Raw genomic sequence first — 16,884 nt, forward strand, 5'->3', positions numbered from 1 at the left:
GAACAGGGACAAGGATTAAAGAAAGGGAAATGAGAGGAATGCTAAGGGGAATGGGAATTAAGAAAGCAGATGGAAGGTGCTAAAAGAAAGTAATAAAAATTAAAAAAGGGAAGATGCTCAGACCAGGGCAGAGTAGAAATAATCACAGCAAACGTTACAGAGTGTGCCAGACTCTATGCTAAATATTCGATGAGTATTGAGTTATTTAACTCTCACAACAGCTCTGTGAGATAGAAACCCGTATCACCCCCATTCTCAGTTGAGAAAAGTGAGGCACAGAGAGGTGACATGACTTTCCCAAGATCAAGGTGCTAGTTAAGTGGCAGAGCTGGTGTAGTCTGCTTCTAGCCTCTTTCTGGGTTCAGAATTACTATTCTATATTGCCTTAGACTCAGGTGCCTAGAATTTAGTCCTGACTCCGATGGACTGTGTGATTCTGGGCAAGAACTTTTTCCTCTCTGACCTCAGTTTCTGCAACTTCAACAACAAGCAACAATAAAAAAGTATGGGAGGGGGACTTCCCTGGCGGTCCAGTGGTTAAGACTGTGTGCTTCCAATGCAAGGGGCGTGGGTTCAATCGCTGGCCAGGGAACTAAGATCCCACACGCCGTGCGGCATGGCCAAAATTTTTTTTTTAATTATTTTTAAAAAAAAGTACGGGAAGGAAGAGGACTAGATGTTTTCTTAGGCCCCTTTCTAATGAAGTGGAAGATGAGAAAGTAAAGGTAAAAATATTGAGCTAAATTAGAGGAGAAAGGGAGATAGAGGTGACACCATTAACGCATGGGAGGTATGTGGAGGAGACTTGAGGAGGGCATCCCAGAAGGCACACAGCAGGTGCAGAACTCAGGTCTGGGTCATCTCAGCCTGGGAGGCTTTGGGGGAATGAGGAGGCTAGAAGCAGGCAAGGTTTCATCATTAAGAACTTTCCAGAAGGTGGAACCACCAGCTAGGGTGGTAGACGAAGCAAAATTGGGCAGCTCTGCAACCTCATGCCTAGGACAGATCAGAGGTCAGGAGTATGTGTGTGTGTGTGTGTGTGTGTGTGTGTGTGTGTGTGTGTGTGTGTGTGTGTGTGTGTGTGTGTGTGTCTCTATATGTGTGGATATGTGAGTCAATGGTGAGACCCCTCTTCCCCCGACCCTCAACTTCAGCCACAGGACATTAGATATCAGGCTCCAGGACAGGTGTGTGTGTGACTGAATGCATGCAGCTCGGTGGACCCCTTTGGGAGACGTCCAGGAGCAGCGAGGCTGATGATGCCTGTGCCTAGCTCTGGGGCTCTCCTGCTCTCTCCAGTAGGCTTGGGAAGGCCAGAAGAACTGCCTGCCCAGTGGCTTCCTTGGGGTTCCTCACCCTACTTCCCTGCAGCTTAAGACAACCTCTTCTTGCTTCTTTCTCCTCCTTTCTAATCTGACCATTTCTCAGTCTTCTTTTTTTTTAAAAAAAATATTTATTTGGCTGCTTTGGGTCTTAGTTGTGGCATGTGGGATCTTCGTTGAGGCATGTGGGCTTCTCTCTAGTTGTGGCGTGGGCTCCAGAGCGCACAGGCTCAATAGTTGTGGAGTGTGGGCTTAGTTGCCCCGCAGCATGTGGGATCTTAGTTCCCCAATCAGGGATCGAACCCACGTCCCCTGCATTGGAAGGTGGATTCTCAACCACTGGACCATCAGGGAAGTCCCTCAGTCTCCTTTTCTATCTCCCCTCTTTTCACTCACATCCTTAAGGTCAGTTATTCATTCCCAGAGTTGCAGCTCTTGCCTTTTCTTCCTATCTACACTCTTCACTAGTGAGTTCATCCCCTCTCAAGACTTTAATGACTACCTGTCTGCTGTTATCTCCCAACCTTGTTATCTCCAGTCGGTATCTCTCACCAAAAATCCAGACCCATAGATGCACTTGCCAGTTGGATCTTTCCTCCAGACACTTGTTGCAGCCATCTGAGACTTTCCAAGGCCCAAACTGAACTCAACATTTCCTCCACCCCCACCACCAACCCCAGCCTGCCTCTCCTCCTGTGTTCTATAGTTCTTTAAGTGGCACCACCATCCTTCAAATTAAGAAGAGCCATCCCAGCCTCTGTCCTTTCCCTCACCTCCATAAGCTAATCCTCATAGAGTGTTGTCATTTCTAATCCTTAAACGTTTCTCTCCATCCTCTGTCAGCATCTTAAGCTACCATACTCTTCCTCATAGACCAGTAGTTCTCAAAGTGTGGTCCCTGGATCAGCATCACCTACGACATCTGGGAACTTGTTAGAAGAACTTGCCAGTTCTTGGACCCCACCCAGACCCACTGAATCAGTAACTCTGGGAGTGGGGCCCAGCCATTGCCTGTAAGGTGGCTCAGAAGCAAAGTCAAGTCTGAGTACCACTGCCTAGACCATTGCAACAACCCCCCACCCCCAGATGGTCTCCTGCCTTCATTCATATCTCTTCTTCCACAAAAATGACTGGACCATGTTACCTCCTGACTAAAAACTCTCCTGCGGCTCCTCATGGCTCATCTTTGGGGAGAAAAATTTTAAACACTGTAACCAGCATTTTAGGCTCCTTGCAGCTGAACCTAATCTTCCTTTCCTGCCTCATGAACCAGTTCACAAGAAGAAGATGAAAGGAGAAAGAGAAAATATGTCTAGTCTAGTGCTGGGCTTGGTACATGGCAGGTGCTCAGCAAACGCTCATTAAATAAATGACAAATGAATGAATGGATGAGTTTATGAATCCCTCAGCCTACTGAGGCATCCTTTAGGAAGCCTCCATGTGAACGTGACCCTGGGTAGCTAGACATAGAACTCAGGTATAATCTGGGGAGGTCACCTGATAAATGAATGATTTCACTTATGGCTACTAGGGAGATGGATGTTCTGCATGGTCTGCTGCTGCTTTGGGGGCTCCTCAAAGCTTCCGGGTCCTGTGCTTGCAGACTCTATTGCCCTTCTTGTTCACCAAGGGACTCCTCACTTTCTGAGGCATGGAGGTGGGCATTGTTGGTTGCCCACTCTCTGGAACACATGCACACATGTGGAGCCCTGGAATGTGCACAGAGGTACATGTGCAGACACCCCTGGACACAGAGGGCACAGAGACACTTATGGGACACATGGGAACACAGGACATATATTGACACATAGGTACGCATATTCAAACATACATGGGCTCCCATTTGGCATACTTGCCCTATTGCTCTTCTCCCAGGCTCAAATCTTCCCCTCTCTTTTCAAAAAGTGAGTTTGCATTGTTTTTTGGGGTTTTTTAAAAAATTAATTATATTTTTGGCTGCATTGGGTCTTTGTTGCTGCGCGCGGGCTTTCTCTAGTTGCGGCGAGCGGGCTTCTCATTGCAGTGGCTTCTCATTGCAGTGGCTTCTCTTGTTGCAGAGCATGGGCTCTAGGCACGCGGGTCTCAGTAGTTGTGGCTCACGGGCTCTAGAGCGCAGGCTCAGTAGTTGTGGCACACGGGCTTAGTTGCCCCGCAGCATGTGGGATCTTCCCGAACCAGGGCTCAAACCCGTGTCCCCTGCATTGGCAGGCGGGATCTTAACCACTGTACCACCAGGAAAGCCCTGAGTTTGCGTTTGGACTTTATGTTAAGAAAAGGCTCAGGCCGGCCTCCTTTATTGTTGACACAGCCACTCCTCCCAGCCTTTGACAACCTTCTGCTCTGGGCCGGGCTGTTTGCAGGATGGGGGAAATCAGGCACAAGGAGATGCTGAGGCGCCACCTCGTGGTTAGATCTCACAACTGCAGCTCAGGTCCCCCTTTCTCCCTTGCTGCTGAATTACCAGGAGCAAACTTGGTCTTACCCTGCTAGCCTAGTCCCCTCCCCATTCCAGAGCCGGGAACTCTCTGACCATCTATCACCAAAGTACAGAGCTCAGTCTGCCTTGCACTTTGAGGGTTTATGCAGGGTTTTTCTTCCCGACTGCACAAGGGAGAGTACTTTGAGAGCAAGGACCAAGGGTAGTTGCCTTTGGCTTTGGGGCCCTTCTATTCTCTTTTCACTTCCCCAGATGATCTCAGTCGCTTCCCTGACTTTAAGGACCCCCTATACTGACAACTCCTAAATCTGTCACTTGCCCAGGTCTCTCTCTGAGTTCCAGACTGCAGAGAGCCACTTCCTCCTGGACATAAGCTATACGCATTCACCATTTACCAAAATGAGCTTATATTTTACACAAACCTGTTTTTCTCTCAGTGTTCTCCGTGACAGTGAGTGGCCCCACTATCCAGTCACTGGCCCAGATCAGGAACCTGGGAGTCATCCTTTGCTCTTTATCCCTCTTCACTTCCAATTAATCACCAAGCCCAATTAGCTAACTCTGACCTATACTTTCTCCACCCTCACTGCCACTGGCTCAATTCAGACTTACTACCTCCTCTCCGAGCTCCCCGACTCAGTCATCCCTGTTGCAGCCGAAGTCATCTTTCTGAAATGCAAATGGATCACATTCCACCTGCTCAAAAATCCACAGTCTCAACATGACCCCACATCCAAACTGCTTAGCCTGGCACACCAGGAACTGTAAGATCTGGTCCTTGCTCACTGGTCCAACCTCATCTTCCACCACTCCCCACTTCACACTCTCCACTGTAGCAGTAATGACCTACTTGCAGTTCCCAAGCTGCGGTCTCCAGGCTTGTCTACCTGGCAAGCTCCTTCTCCCTTCAGGTCTCGCCGCAAATCCTTCCTCCGAGTTTTCCTGGACTTACTCAGCCAGGCTGAGGGGCTCTTACGCTCCAGCCACACTTTATTCAGACCCCCCTGGAAGCAACTGCTTACATCTTTAGGAGCTGTCCTTCGCCTTGTCTGTTTCCTCTCTAGATTTTAAGCTGCTCGACAGGCAGGGTTTGTCTTTTCATATTTTTCAGGGATTTCAGGGACTTCATGCCGAGGACATGACTTTCAGTACATCCAATAGATAAATGAATGTTCCTGTCTATGCACAGCCAACCACAGGTAGGCACTTAGGATGTGCTCAACCAATGCTCGCAGGCTTGAGGGCCTAGGTAGAAAAGAGTCTGCAGAACCTGGGCCAGAGGCTGGTCTGGCTCCAGACTTACAGCTTTGGTTCAGGCCTGGTGAGGCCGTGGGTACTTGGGTCCAGTCTCCACCGAAGCTCTCAGACCCTTCCCCTTCTCACTTGGCATAGAACAGAAGTAAACAGCTGGTGGCCTGACAGTCACGTTTGGCCTGCAGCTGTTCTGTTGGGGTAGTACTGATTTAATTAAAAATATCCACACTCAAAATCAGATTTCACAGAAACACTAAGATTTCTGACTTCCCTTTAAACAGTGGAGGATGTGGCAGTGCCACTTGGCCAGAGTCTGCTGACGTGGAGGGGCGGAACTTCACTTGTACACAGGAGCACGAGCGCCCCCCAGAGGCCTCGCCACATCAACATGTGGGTGTGTCACCTGACCTGGCAGTGAAGCGTGTGGGCTGAGAAGTTGGATGGCCCGCATGGAGCCTCGACTCTGGCACGTACTGGCTGTAACACCTCGAACAAATCACCTACCCCTGCTTGAGTGTCTTCACCTGGAGAATCAGGATGACGCTCGCTTCATTGGATACTTGGGAGGGCTGAATGAGAGGACACTTGTGAAGTGTGTTTCGCAGGGCATGTGTGCTGTGAGCTGCTGGGGCCTGGAAGGAAGAAGGTGCAGGACAGACCACACAGAAGCCATCTTGTCACCAATGAACATTTATTGAGTGTCCACATGTGCACAGCTTTGAACTGGGCGATCACAGAACGCACTGGGGGAGGGAAGGGGAGAGGGAAGCAAGGGATCAGGTTCATAAGAAAGGTAGTCCCTGCTGGAGCCGCCAGTCGCGTCTCTCTGCAGAGAGGAATCACAAGCAGGGATGGGAGTTAAAGCCAGGCACTAGGATGGTGATGGGGTGCAGTCACTAGGGAAACATGCGGATTCTGGGTAAGCATCCCTTCGGTTCCTGTCTCCAGCCAGGCCATATGGCACCAAGGGGACAGGGATCAGATGCTCAGGTGTCCAAGCAGGGAAAAGGGCAGGCAAAATAAATAACTCCCCAACCCTCATGGTCACTCTGCTGCAACACAACACAAAAGCTTAGAGACCAGGATCCAAGGGCTCCTGGGTCCCCTCAAGGAAGCTCAGGTGGAAGGCTTCCCGACCCCCCCACCAGGGCTGTCTGCCCCAGGTTGCCCTGGAAGGCTGGGGAAGTTCAGACCCTGGGTCACTGAAGTGATAGGAAGAATTGTGATGTCAACGGCCTGAGACTGCTCTCTGCCCAAGGGGGCCAAGGGCAAGAACCAAATGGCCAATTTAAAGGACGTGGACCTGGAAGTCCAGAGGGGCACCACAGTCTAGGGGAGCCCACGCCCTGGCCGGCAGGGCACATGGGCTGAAGCAGCCAGCTCCTGCCAGCCCTGTCCCATCTGGGGGCCTCCCTCCTGCGAGGGAGCCAGACATCGGGCACAATGACACCTCGTGCCGCCCTCCCTGCGGGCTGCTCCAACCTCCCCCGGCCTGGCGGGAACAGCCATGCTGATTTCCAAGCCAATCCCTGCCCCTGAGCGGGCCCAGGGGGCGTGACGCAGTTCCTTACACTTGAAGGATGGGCACCATGCCCTCACCCTCGGAAAAGCCAGAAAGCTGGGATGTTTAGCGGGGGGAAGTTGGGGGAGAGGGTCCAACTTGGGGGCTTCAGGGGAGATGCCTCCTCCCTCCTTCCCTTGCCGCCCGCCCCCGGGTCTGTCCGCAGTGGATGCCCCCTCAGGGCTCTGCCAGGCATTGCTCCAGGGCGGCCATGTGGTAGTGGCTGGCCGTCTCCTCGCCTGCCTGCAGCCTCATGGCCTCCCGGCACAGCCGGTTGGCCCGTGCCAACTCAACCAGGACACCCTGATAGGCGGCTACCATTTCAGGCTTGACAGAGTTGGGGCTGACGCTGCCCAGCAGCTGGAGCAGCTCCTGTGGCCAGCGGGAGCGCAGGGCGGCGGGGGCCAGCCAGGGCAGCAGGGGCACGCAGCCTGTGAAGGCCTGCATGCCCAGGAACCAGAGCTCCTGGAGATCCGCCCAGATGCCCTCGTAGTCGGGGGACAGGGCCAGCACTGCCTGGTCTGAGCCAGGCGTGGCCCGTGCTACGTGGGATTGCGACAGGAAGAGGATGGCAGCTGCGAAGAAACCTCGGGACGCTGGTGTTCCCTGAAGAGCTGGAAGGCAAGGAGGGAGGGGGGCGTGAACGAGCTGCCTCACCAGCCCCTTCCCTTCCTGGTGGGCATACTCAGGAGCCGAAGCATAGCCTGGAATCAGCCTGCATGCGTTCAAACCCTCCCTCTGACTTCAGTGTGTGACCTTGGTTAATTCACTTTTCTGGGTCTTGTTTCTTCACTAGTAAAATGGGGCCAATAGTGCTAATCTTAGAACTCTGTCGTGAGAATGAAATGTAATAATCTTGGGACACTACCTCGTGGTCGGACCCTCCTGTAGTCTGAGTAGTGATGGGAGCTTCCGCTGGGCCTAGCACTTTATAGGCTGAGGAGGGTGCAGCAATTTGATGCTCAGGCCAGAAGAGGGTGCCAGAGGGGACCATGGGTTGGGGTCCAGGCTTGGCTCGCCTGCCTGCAGGGGTTCGCCCCCTGCACTGCAGATGCTTTCCCGAGGCTGTTAGGCTAACCTGGTGGCATTTGTGGGTGAACCAGCACTGTGGCTCTACTCAGCGGCTGTGGACATGCAGCCTGGATCTGAGGGAGCTCGGGGGCTAGAGGGAAGGGGGGAGCTCCTGGTCTACTGGGACGTGCTCCCCTTCCAGCTGCCAGGTACCCTACTGGGGCCCCCCCACACAGGGAACAGAGGCAGCTGAGGGTACAGGCTCATTACACCCTGTTCCCAGGCATCTGTGCCGCTCCTCCAACCAGACAGATGGGGTACAGGGAACAGGCAGGGACAGAGGGACCCAAGCAGACACCCACGGCCAAAGTGGGAGACACAGAGGGCTGGCAGGGGGCTGAAGCGGATGCCCCTCCCTACCGCATGCAGCCAGAGTGAGGTGGGAGGTGGGGAAGGTAAGTGCACAGGAGCACCGAAGCCTGTCACGAGGTGCGGTGCCGAGCACAGAAAAACCTCAATGGAGAAAAGTCATGTTTCTGACTCAAGGCCTGGGAGGGGGCGGCTCCACCTTGAAAACACAGAATTCAGATTCCTTGGGCTGCTGGGGATTCCAGGTGCTTAAGCCTGTGCCTCGGAGCGGGCCTGTACTTACACCCACCAGACCTTGCCTTAAAAGGCTTCAGAAGGAGAAAACGTTATCATTTGGGGAAGAAGGGTGGGGTGGGGCGGGGGAGGGAGGCGCACTTCAGAGATTTCCTTGACTGGAAAATTCTGTTCAGAATTTCAGAAAAGGATGACTTATGCCCAGAACACAGCAGGTCCACCCAGGTCTTCTGCTTCCATCTGTTAGGACTGGGTCCCCAGGGCTTACCTGGAGAGGTGCTAAGGAGCCGGGCCATGAGGAGGCCCAGGGTGGCCACATTGGCAGCCAGAAGCAGCCTCCCCTGCTGCTGTACTAGCGCGGGCAGCGACGCCATCAGGGTGTTCATTAGAGAAGTGAAGCAGGCATCTCGCCTGGGGAGAAAGGGAGCGAAAGATGGGAGGCGGGAGATTAGTGGAGCCAGACCAAGTCCTGAGGAAAGCTGGGATGCTGGGCTCCCAGCTTTACCAGGCCAGGGTTTGGCAAGAAATTAGGCAGCAGGGTGAACAGTTAACTTTGGGCCCCATCCGTGGCATCTGGGGAGCAGAGACTGGGTTATGGCTGGAGCAGGTAGACATACATGCCCAGAGGGCTTCCACATATACCAAATCCACATATACCAAATCCCTGTGTGGGGTGGCTCTCTCTTCCATTCTGAGACCCTTTCTTTCTAACACTAATAGGAACCCATGGGCACAAGGAAGCAAAGCAGGAGACCGAGATTTGGGGCAAGTTTGAGCAGGACCCCTGCTTCCTCCAATTCCTCCCCGGCCTCACTTGATCAGCCCCGGTGCAGTGACCACAAGGTTGAGGAAGATGTGACAGCAGGTCTGCAGGCTGATCTCCACGCTGTCGGGCAGCACTGAGGTGTCATGGCCAGGGGATGTGAGTTCCCACTGCTGCAGGAAGTACTTGCACAGAAGTGAGGGGGCCCCCTCCTTGATCAGGATCTCCCGGGGCCCATCTTCGACTGTCAGGTGGCACCAGCCGGGCAGGAGGAGCCTGGGGGTGTAGAAGGGACAGATGTGTGTGGGGAGAAATGAAGGCACCAGGATTCCCTTTTTGGGGGGGCACCCCATCTAAGAGAAAGGGAAGTAGAGGAGAAGGAAAACACATCTTTGTAGGCACTGCAGAAAGAGCACAGGCCTGGGCTCAAACTTGGGCTGTGAGTGTGGGTAAGTTACTTTAACCTCCTTTAGTCTCAGTTTCCTCATCCTGAAGATGTGGATGAGACTTCTGTCCTAGATTTGCTGCGTGGACCAAATGAGATCAAAATGGTAAAGGGTACAGTAAAATGCCTGGCAGGCAGCAGATGCTCAATGGCAGTACTCTCTTTACAGAGTAACCTGGGGTTGGCAGGTGAGACTAGGAAGCCCAGGTGTCCTGAGGGAACAACCCCTCACCCCACCCCCAACAAACAGAAATACTACCACACCTCAGGCCCCCGTCAGGAAGCCCGGCACAGCCCAGTTTGGGGAGAGGGGAGGTATCCGTGCTACTCCTTCCTTTAGCACATTCTGGCTGAACAGACCATAACTACAAACTCACCGGAGAGCATCCCCTGGCCAGGTGGGCCCCGGGGTGGTGGGGGAGATGGCCAAGGTGGCCACCTGCTGGGAGAGGTCATTGGCCTCCTCGGCCTCCTCGTAGAGGGTCTTGGCATAGCGGACGAGGAAGGGCAGCAGCTGGCAGACCTCCTTGCGCAGGGATGAGGTCTCTTCGGCCAGCCAGGCACCCAGGATCCGCACGGAAGCAAACACAAAGGGCTCCTTCTGCTTCTCTGGCCCCACCTGTTGCCAAAGGGCTCCCCTGAGATGGAGCAGGACCAGAGGACCTCCCCCGCCTGGCCAGCATGCCGGCCAGGCTAGGAATAACACAAGTGGAAGGGAATGCTGGCCTGTGAGCCCTGCAAAGGCAGGCCCTGTGTACCCAGAAGCCAGCACATGGTTGGGACACACTCAACCGGGGGCTGGCACAGAGCAGGCCCTCAGGGCATGCCTGCTGAGGGAACTGGACTTTAGACAACATGCCCCTGCACTCGCTGGAACTCAGCCTCTAAAGCATCTCAAGGCTAGAAGGAGACCCACAGGTCCAAAGCTAAGAAAACACTCCCTCTACAGTGGCTCTGACCTGGGGTGGGAGGCCAGGAGAGAAGCCCCACTTTGGGCTAAATCAGAAAGAATGAGACAATGGGAGCTTGGCACGGTGTGTGGGGTATGCGGCTGGAGCAGGCTACTAAAGAGACCGGAGTGTTGGGCTTCCCTGGTGGCGCAGTGGTTGAGAGTCCGCCTGCCGATGCAGGGGACACTGTTCGTGCCCCAGTCTGGGAAGATCCCACATGCCGCAGAGCGGCTGGGCCCGTGAGCCATGGCCGCTGAGCCTGCGCGTCCGGAGCACAGGCTCCGCAACGGGAGAGACCACGACAGTGAGAGGCCCGCGTACCGCAAAAAAAAAAAAAAAAAAGAGACCGGAGTGCTGAAGGAACCCCTGCAGGACAGGAGAGCTGGACTCTCAGGCAGGAGGGATGTTGGGGCAGGTGATCAAATGGAGTTAGCAGACCCTCCACAGAGGACAGGAAGCAGGCAGCCCTGCTCCTTTTCCCTGTACAGCTACAAGTTTGTATGTGTATGTGTGTAAGGCCATGCTGCAGACTGAACAGAACAGACTGCTTCACTTTCGTGTGTGTGGACCGGGGGGAGGGTTGTGAGTAGGAGGTTTCTGTGTTGTGTGTGTGCGTGTGTGTACTGTGATGGGAGTGCACATATGGCGTGTGGTATAGTGCTTGTGTGGAGGCTCAGGGAGGGAGAGGGAGGCTTGGCCACACACTACTCCCTGGAGTGCTGCAGGATCAGCCCTCCGTAGGTAGGTAGGTACGTCTTCTCTGTCTCCCCATACACCCAGCTTCGGGGTTTCACTTCCCCCTTTCCCTTGCCTTCTGGCTCCCCCTCCCACACTGGGCGCCCTCGGGTGGGGCACTGCACCCTCACCTGCTGCAGGTAGTGGATGACAGACCCGATGGCCTCCTTCATGACGCTCACAAGTTGCACCTTCTGTGGCTCCTTAAGCAGTGACTGCTCACAGCGGGTGCACTCCTGGATCCCCAACTCCATGAGGGCATAGCAAGCGGTCACCACATCCTCTTTCACCTCTGTGCCTGTCTCCTCCAGTGCCAGCCGCACCTCCACGCATGCCAGATTCACCAGCAGGGCCAGGAATTTGCTCCCGGAGTTGCCCGCTGGGATCCAGTCGGAGCCGCAGGCGTGCGCCAGGCGGGCTGCCAGCTTCAGTGCTGGGTTGCGCTGCCAGGAGCTCAGCTTGCTGCCCAGGATCCGTGCCAGCCCGGCCTGCAGATCCCGGAGGCATTCAGAGGGCACAGTTGTTGGGGGCAGAAAGAGGGGCAGCAGCTGGCAGAGCTCAAACTTGCTGGCATCCTCGGCTTTCTGGAAATCTTCGCTGAGGCCCCGCAAAACAGCCAGCAGGTCAGGCTCCCCCTCTTTCCAGCACTGTGTCTCAGCAGCGGCCAACAGCCCCACCAGGAGTGCCAGGGCCTGGTCAAAGCCATAACCATGCCCCAGGTATGCCTGACACAGGGCAGACACGGTGCCACCGGCAATGAGGTGTCGGGGCCCACGAGGTGTGCCTGCCACAGCTGTCAGGCACTGGTAGGTGTCATCAATCATGGAACGGCGGGCAGCATCGTCAGGGTCCCCCCGGGCTGTGAGGAAGGTGCTAAGGATGGGGATCTTGTTCAGGACCTGGGGATGGGCAGCTAGTTCAGGGTCACTGCAGAAGCAGGCCAGCAGGGCCACACCCAAGGCCCGGAGAACATGGTCGGGGCAGCCATCCGGTGCCTCCTTGGTAGTCAGGAGACGATTGGGGAAGGTGAAGCCGACAGCATCAAAGATCCGCCGCCTAGTTTTGGCATCGATGTCACCTGCTTTGACTGCCTTGGTCACCTAAGGGAGGTATATGCTATCAGCAGGATGAAAGGAAGGGGTGGCAAAGACTGTCCCCGCACTCTGGGGGTTGACCATTAGCAGGACTAGGTTATATAACAAGATTCACTCTGGGGTCAGGAGGTCTCCCAGAGATCACTTCATCCAGCTCCTTCCTTCTCCCCAGAGGCAGACAGGTGTGACCTCTGGGATCCCTCATCTGTGATCCCTGTGGAAGGGAGGTCAGGTCCTCCTCAACTACTCACTCTACTGTTTCATTACCTGGTTAGTTGGGAAGTTCTTCCTGATGTCTAAGCTAAATTCTTCCTGATGTCCAACACATCCTGAGTTGGAAGAGGCTTAGAACTCAGTGTTTAAAATTCTCCAAGGATTTGGGGTCTCTCCCTAATTGCTCTCTCCAAAGAAGTCTCTGATCCACTCCTGCCACCTTCTCAGGGGAAATGGCTCTTGTGTCTCGCTGCTCTGCCTGTCAAAACATTTCCCCTTACATTTCACCTAAACACCTCCTCTGCTGCAGTGTGAGCCCTTGACTCTGGAGCCTTCTCCCTGTTGCCATGGCAAACAAGCAGGCTGTACTCCCTCCTCCCTTCACCCCCCCCCCCCTTCCCAGCACTGCAGCTCCTGTTCTGCTGTCCCCAGCTTGGGTTCCTCCAGGGCTAAGCCCCGAACCAGATCCTTCACCCGCAACCTACATACGCATCCTGGCCATCCCCTAGGACCCCTTCCCAGTCACTTCCAGTCTGCTACTCTCTCCACCTCCAGAACAAAGATCCCCAGCCCTCAGGTATTCTGCACTAGTTACTACCTGCTGCTGCAACCCTATGAGTCAGCTCCCATCTGCTCTGGGACGCCCCAGAGAGCAGACCCACTCAGCTTCCTCCAAGGCTCCTAGGGCCACAAGCTTTATTCACCCCCATTCTCCCCTTTGCTCCCATACGCAGCGGAGCAAAAATGAGTCCACAGGTAGGTGCCTTGGGCCTTCTTTGGTGCCTCCAGGGTTACCAACACCACCTATATATCCTTGGGGACTTGTTGACCTCATTCCTAGGGAGCCCAACCACCCAGCCCTTCCCACCTCCCAACTGTCAGTCAGTTCCTTACTAGCAGCAGGGCTGCAAACTGCTCGCTGTCATTCTTGGCCTCACGGAGGGCTCCCAGGTAGCGCTCCAGGGTGGGGTTTCGGCCCTCTGCCTGGTTCAGAGCTGGCTCGCAATCCGAGGCCATGATGCCCGCCTTGCCCAACTGTGAACACAAGAGGGACTGAGCATCCCTCTGCAGAGGAGGGGTGGGAGTGGAGGAGGGAGTGGAGGAGGGAGGGAGGGAGGGATTAGCACAGAGGGAGGGGAGGATCAGAAGGGATGGACTCCTCAGGACTGACTTCCCTTGGGGGAGCCCCTTTAAGGGGCTGGACCCTCAAGTCCTTAGGGATGAAGAAGGGACCCTGGTCCAAGGTCACCTCCGGAAAGTGGGAAAGAAGGACCATGCATCCTGCTGCTCAGCTGGACAGCTCTCCTCACCAGTCTCCTGGGGGTGGGAGGGGGCTGGCCCCACTGCTCAGCTGCTCCCTGGCACCAGAGGCCAGGTTTTGTTTCCCTCCACCAGGCGTACAGGGAGGGAGTGGTGAGGACAGACAGGGAGGAATGGAGACATACACGGGTGAAGTTCGATTATCCGGACTCAGGCTGGCATGAGGGAAAAGGGCATCCTAGGTTTCCTTTCTCCTCCCTTCTTCAGGAGAGACAGGAGACAAGCTTCAGCAGAAGGGAGGAAGCAAGGTGCTAACCCGGGAAAGCTCAGAGGGCCCTCTGGAGACCCCATCCCTCCAGCCAGGGCTCTCAGTCGCCCCCGCAGGCTCCTTGCCTCCTCTCCTTTCCCTCCCTCGGGCAGAAGCTGCAGCAGCGGAGCAGCAGAAGCAGCAGCAGAATTAACCCCTTGCGCTCCCTCTCCTCACCCTCCCCGCCCGGCTACCAGCCTGTGGACGCCGGCAGGGGCTGGAGAAGCAAGAAGGGGTCCCGGGTAGCTCCCAGGACAACGGAGACTCCAAAAGCCGGATAATCGAAGAGGGGCAGCTGAGATGGGGAGATGAGAAGGGAAGGAGGGTTCCTGACGGTCACCACCTGTCCCGCCGCAGCCAGGTCACAACACGACATTGATGAAGTCACGACAGGGCGGCGATGAGATCACACTTCACGATGGCGCGGTTATGTCACGGAGAGATCACGGCAAAATCACGACATGGGACAGCCCCCAAAGATGACAGAGCAAATTTTTAAAAAAGATATAGCTATATATTGAGAAGGGCTGTGGCAAAATGGAGTCTCGACAAGGCACGATGATGTCGCGATATGGCGCGATGGAGTCGCGATAGGGTCCCCGGGGTGTGTCGGCATCGATAGGCGCCGGCTCGGAGTGGCCCCGGCTGGGATGTAAGGGAGGGCTTGAAGGGGGCTGAGCTCACCAGGCTGCGGCCCCGAGCAGCGAAGTCTTCTCCGAGCGCGGTGCTCCGGGAGCCTGGGGCCGCTGCTCACGCCGCGTTGCCCACTCCCGGCTCCAGGCTGCTGCAGCTCCACCCCCACCCCCGCAGCGCTCTCGGCCAATCCGCGGCGGCCTCACTCCAGGCTCTAGCCAATGGCACAGCTGGGCGCTAAGCCGTAGGGGGTGCTGCCGTTGCCGCCATCTTGCTTGTGGGTATTGCCAGAGTCTGGGGCCTGGGGCTCGCGCAGGGCGGGCGAAGGTGCAGACCGCTTCTGGAGAGCGGGAGGCGACAGCCTGGGGACGCAGGTTCCTTCGCTCGTGCGTAGTTCTACCCCCCAGCACTACCCCTCCTCCCCCTCGGGCTCGCGGCTGGAATTGAGCTTCCGGGGGGACAGGAGGGCTTGTTTAGCATCAAGAGTGTGTTTCCGGGTTGAGTCCGGGAGGTGGGAGGGGGCGGCGTTTCCGGCCGCCGTCGCTGTCCAGGGAGGCTGAGGCCAGAGTGAGCTGTCCGGGTGGGGAGCCCGCATTGCCTTCTTCCTTTTCCTCCTCCCCCGGGTGAGGGGAGCGAAGGTTGGGGCCCCGACCCCATGGACCTGGAGGAGGCGGAGGCCGCCGAGAGCCGGGGCCCCGCTTTGTGGCCTTGAGCCCCGGTAGGTGGCCGGGGGCGGCTGGCTGCCGGGCCGAGTACCACGAGCTCAGGGGAGGGGCAAGCGGGACGGGCTGTTTCTGGGGGTGCGCTGGCCGGGTGTTGGGACCCGGAGGTGGCGCTCCTGGCCCGGCTAGGGCAGCCAGCTGCTTCTGGCTTTGTAGGTGCGGAGCTCGAGTCTCAGGCTGACCCCCCGCTTCTTTCGGGCCCGGGCCTGGTCTTGCGGCTCCCTCCATCCCCGGACAGACAGACCGGCCGCGAGACGCTGCTGGCCTTCTTCCTCCCTACCCCCTAGCTTCAGTCTCTGGTGTTTGTTCTCCCCACCAGGACAGCAAATTGATGCTGAATAAGGGGGCGGGGCTGAGCACTACGAGTAAATTACGATGCGAAACCTGCCTTATTCAGGACTTGGAAATTATGCCCTACCGAGGGGTCCTGTGGTGGCTGCAGTGAGCACAAAGGTGAAATAAAGGAAGTCAAGAGAAAAGACCTCAGGCGAGATTCCAGGAAAGCTTTGCTTTCTTTCCTCTTACCGTGGTTGTGCGCAATCGAAGATAGATGCAGTTGGTGAAGAGTATTAGCTGACTCTCCTTGTGCTTTCTTATCTGATGAACAGACTGGAAGCTAGGAACAAATTGGAAACACGACCTCCCAGAACAATCTGTTCATTTTTCCAGCTATTTGGAAAACAGTGTCTACAAATATAAGCAAAGCTATTCATGGCAGTCTGTTCTGTAACTTTCCCAAATATCTGAGACTTTTTTTTTTTAAGAGCTTTATTCTTAATTACTCATGCCAGCTGAATAGGCTGTTTCAGACTTGCTCTGTCGTTCAAACATATCTTATCTCTGGGTACATAAATGGAGTTCCACATATGCAGCTGACAGACTGAACTATGATACATTCCCCCATCAACCTGAAGCATTAAGTAAACATTACCCCCTGCGCTGTCTGAACAGCTGCTGTAACAGAGAGTGCTTTTATTTCGGGTGTACTTGTAACGCCCTAAATGCCAGAACTCTTGCAAGCTTTTCTAGATTTTCATTTGTCAAGTATTGTGGAGGTGTGTGTTCTCTCCCTGGGCTGTTTCCCTTTGATTCTATAACAAGCCATTTGGATCTTGGTGATGTGGTGGTGTTCCTGCCTCTGGTCAGCAAGCCTTTGACTGGACCCTAGCAGTGATTTGTGCCCTTAGGCAATTGTAGGTTTCAGAGGACTGACTGGTTGGGAGTTCACATGAAAATAACTGCCTCTCTCATGCATGGTTTGTGAGACATTGCCCTTCTAATCAGCTTGCTAATCCAGTGATGTTTATTACTCCCATTTCAAAACCTATTCATTTCTTTTATGCTTCTATCGCCCACCTGCCATACTATTGATGACAGGTGTTGAGTCACCTTGAATTTAAAATCCTTTTGTGGTAGGCAGAAATGTGTTGGGTAAGATTCTTATGCACACACGTGCGCACACACGCACACATGCACACTCATTCATTCCATCTTGGGAGGCTGGAAAAGTTGCAGGATATACTTTCTAACTTAGGCTCCATTTCATAATCTTTTGAGCATGTGTCTGACCTGCA

At 55.1% G+C, this 16,884-nt stretch overlaps 2 protein-coding genes across 6 annotated transcripts in view; one reads left to right on the plus strand and one right to left on the minus strand.

Annotated features, from left to right (window-relative positions):
* Positions 1-16,884, plus strand: part of KIAA0319L (KIAA0319 like) — a 125,597-nt gene that overhangs the window by 1,438 nt on the left and 107,275 nt on the right. The window contains exon 1 of one of the 4 annotated variants that reach the window (XM_060140574.1): positions 14,877-14,974. The exons of 1 other annotated variant lie outside the window; for it this stretch is intronic. The gene's annotated coding sequence lies outside the window, so the exon portion shown is untranslated. Of the gene's footprint in view, positions 1-14,876; positions 14,975-15,025; positions 15,307-16,884 lie in introns of those variants that run through there. 2 more of the 4 variants (XM_060140575.1, XM_060140573.1) reach the window with 2 other exon arrangements.
* On the minus strand, positions 5,688-15,010 carry NCDN (neurochondrin). 2 transcript variants are annotated; one of them, XM_060140577.1, is made up of 7 exons: positions 14,299-15,010; positions 13,283-13,423; positions 11,213-12,181; positions 9,774-10,015; positions 9,003-9,227; positions 8,457-8,599; positions 5,688-7,188 (listed from the first exon to the last, which is right to left on the minus strand). In XM_060140577.1, exons 1-7 carry the CDS (start codon positions 14,329-14,331, stop codon positions 6,752-6,754), a joined length of 2,190 nt encoding a protein of 729 aa, XP_059996560.1. In that variant the 5' UTR covers positions 14,332-15,010; the 3' UTR covers positions 5,688-6,751. The 2 variants fall into 2 exon arrangements, with proteins under 2 accessions (XP_059996560.1, XP_059996559.1); XM_060140576.1 differs by lacking the exon at positions 14,299-15,010 and adding an exon at positions 13,560-14,040.

The sequence above is a fragment of the Lagenorhynchus albirostris genome, chromosome 2 (genome assembly GCF_949774975.1).
Source record: "Lagenorhynchus albirostris chromosome 2, mLagAlb1.1, whole genome shotgun sequence".
In the NCBI taxonomy this organism is placed as follows: domain Eukaryota; kingdom Metazoa; phylum Chordata; class Mammalia; order Artiodactyla; family Delphinidae; genus Lagenorhynchus; species Lagenorhynchus albirostris.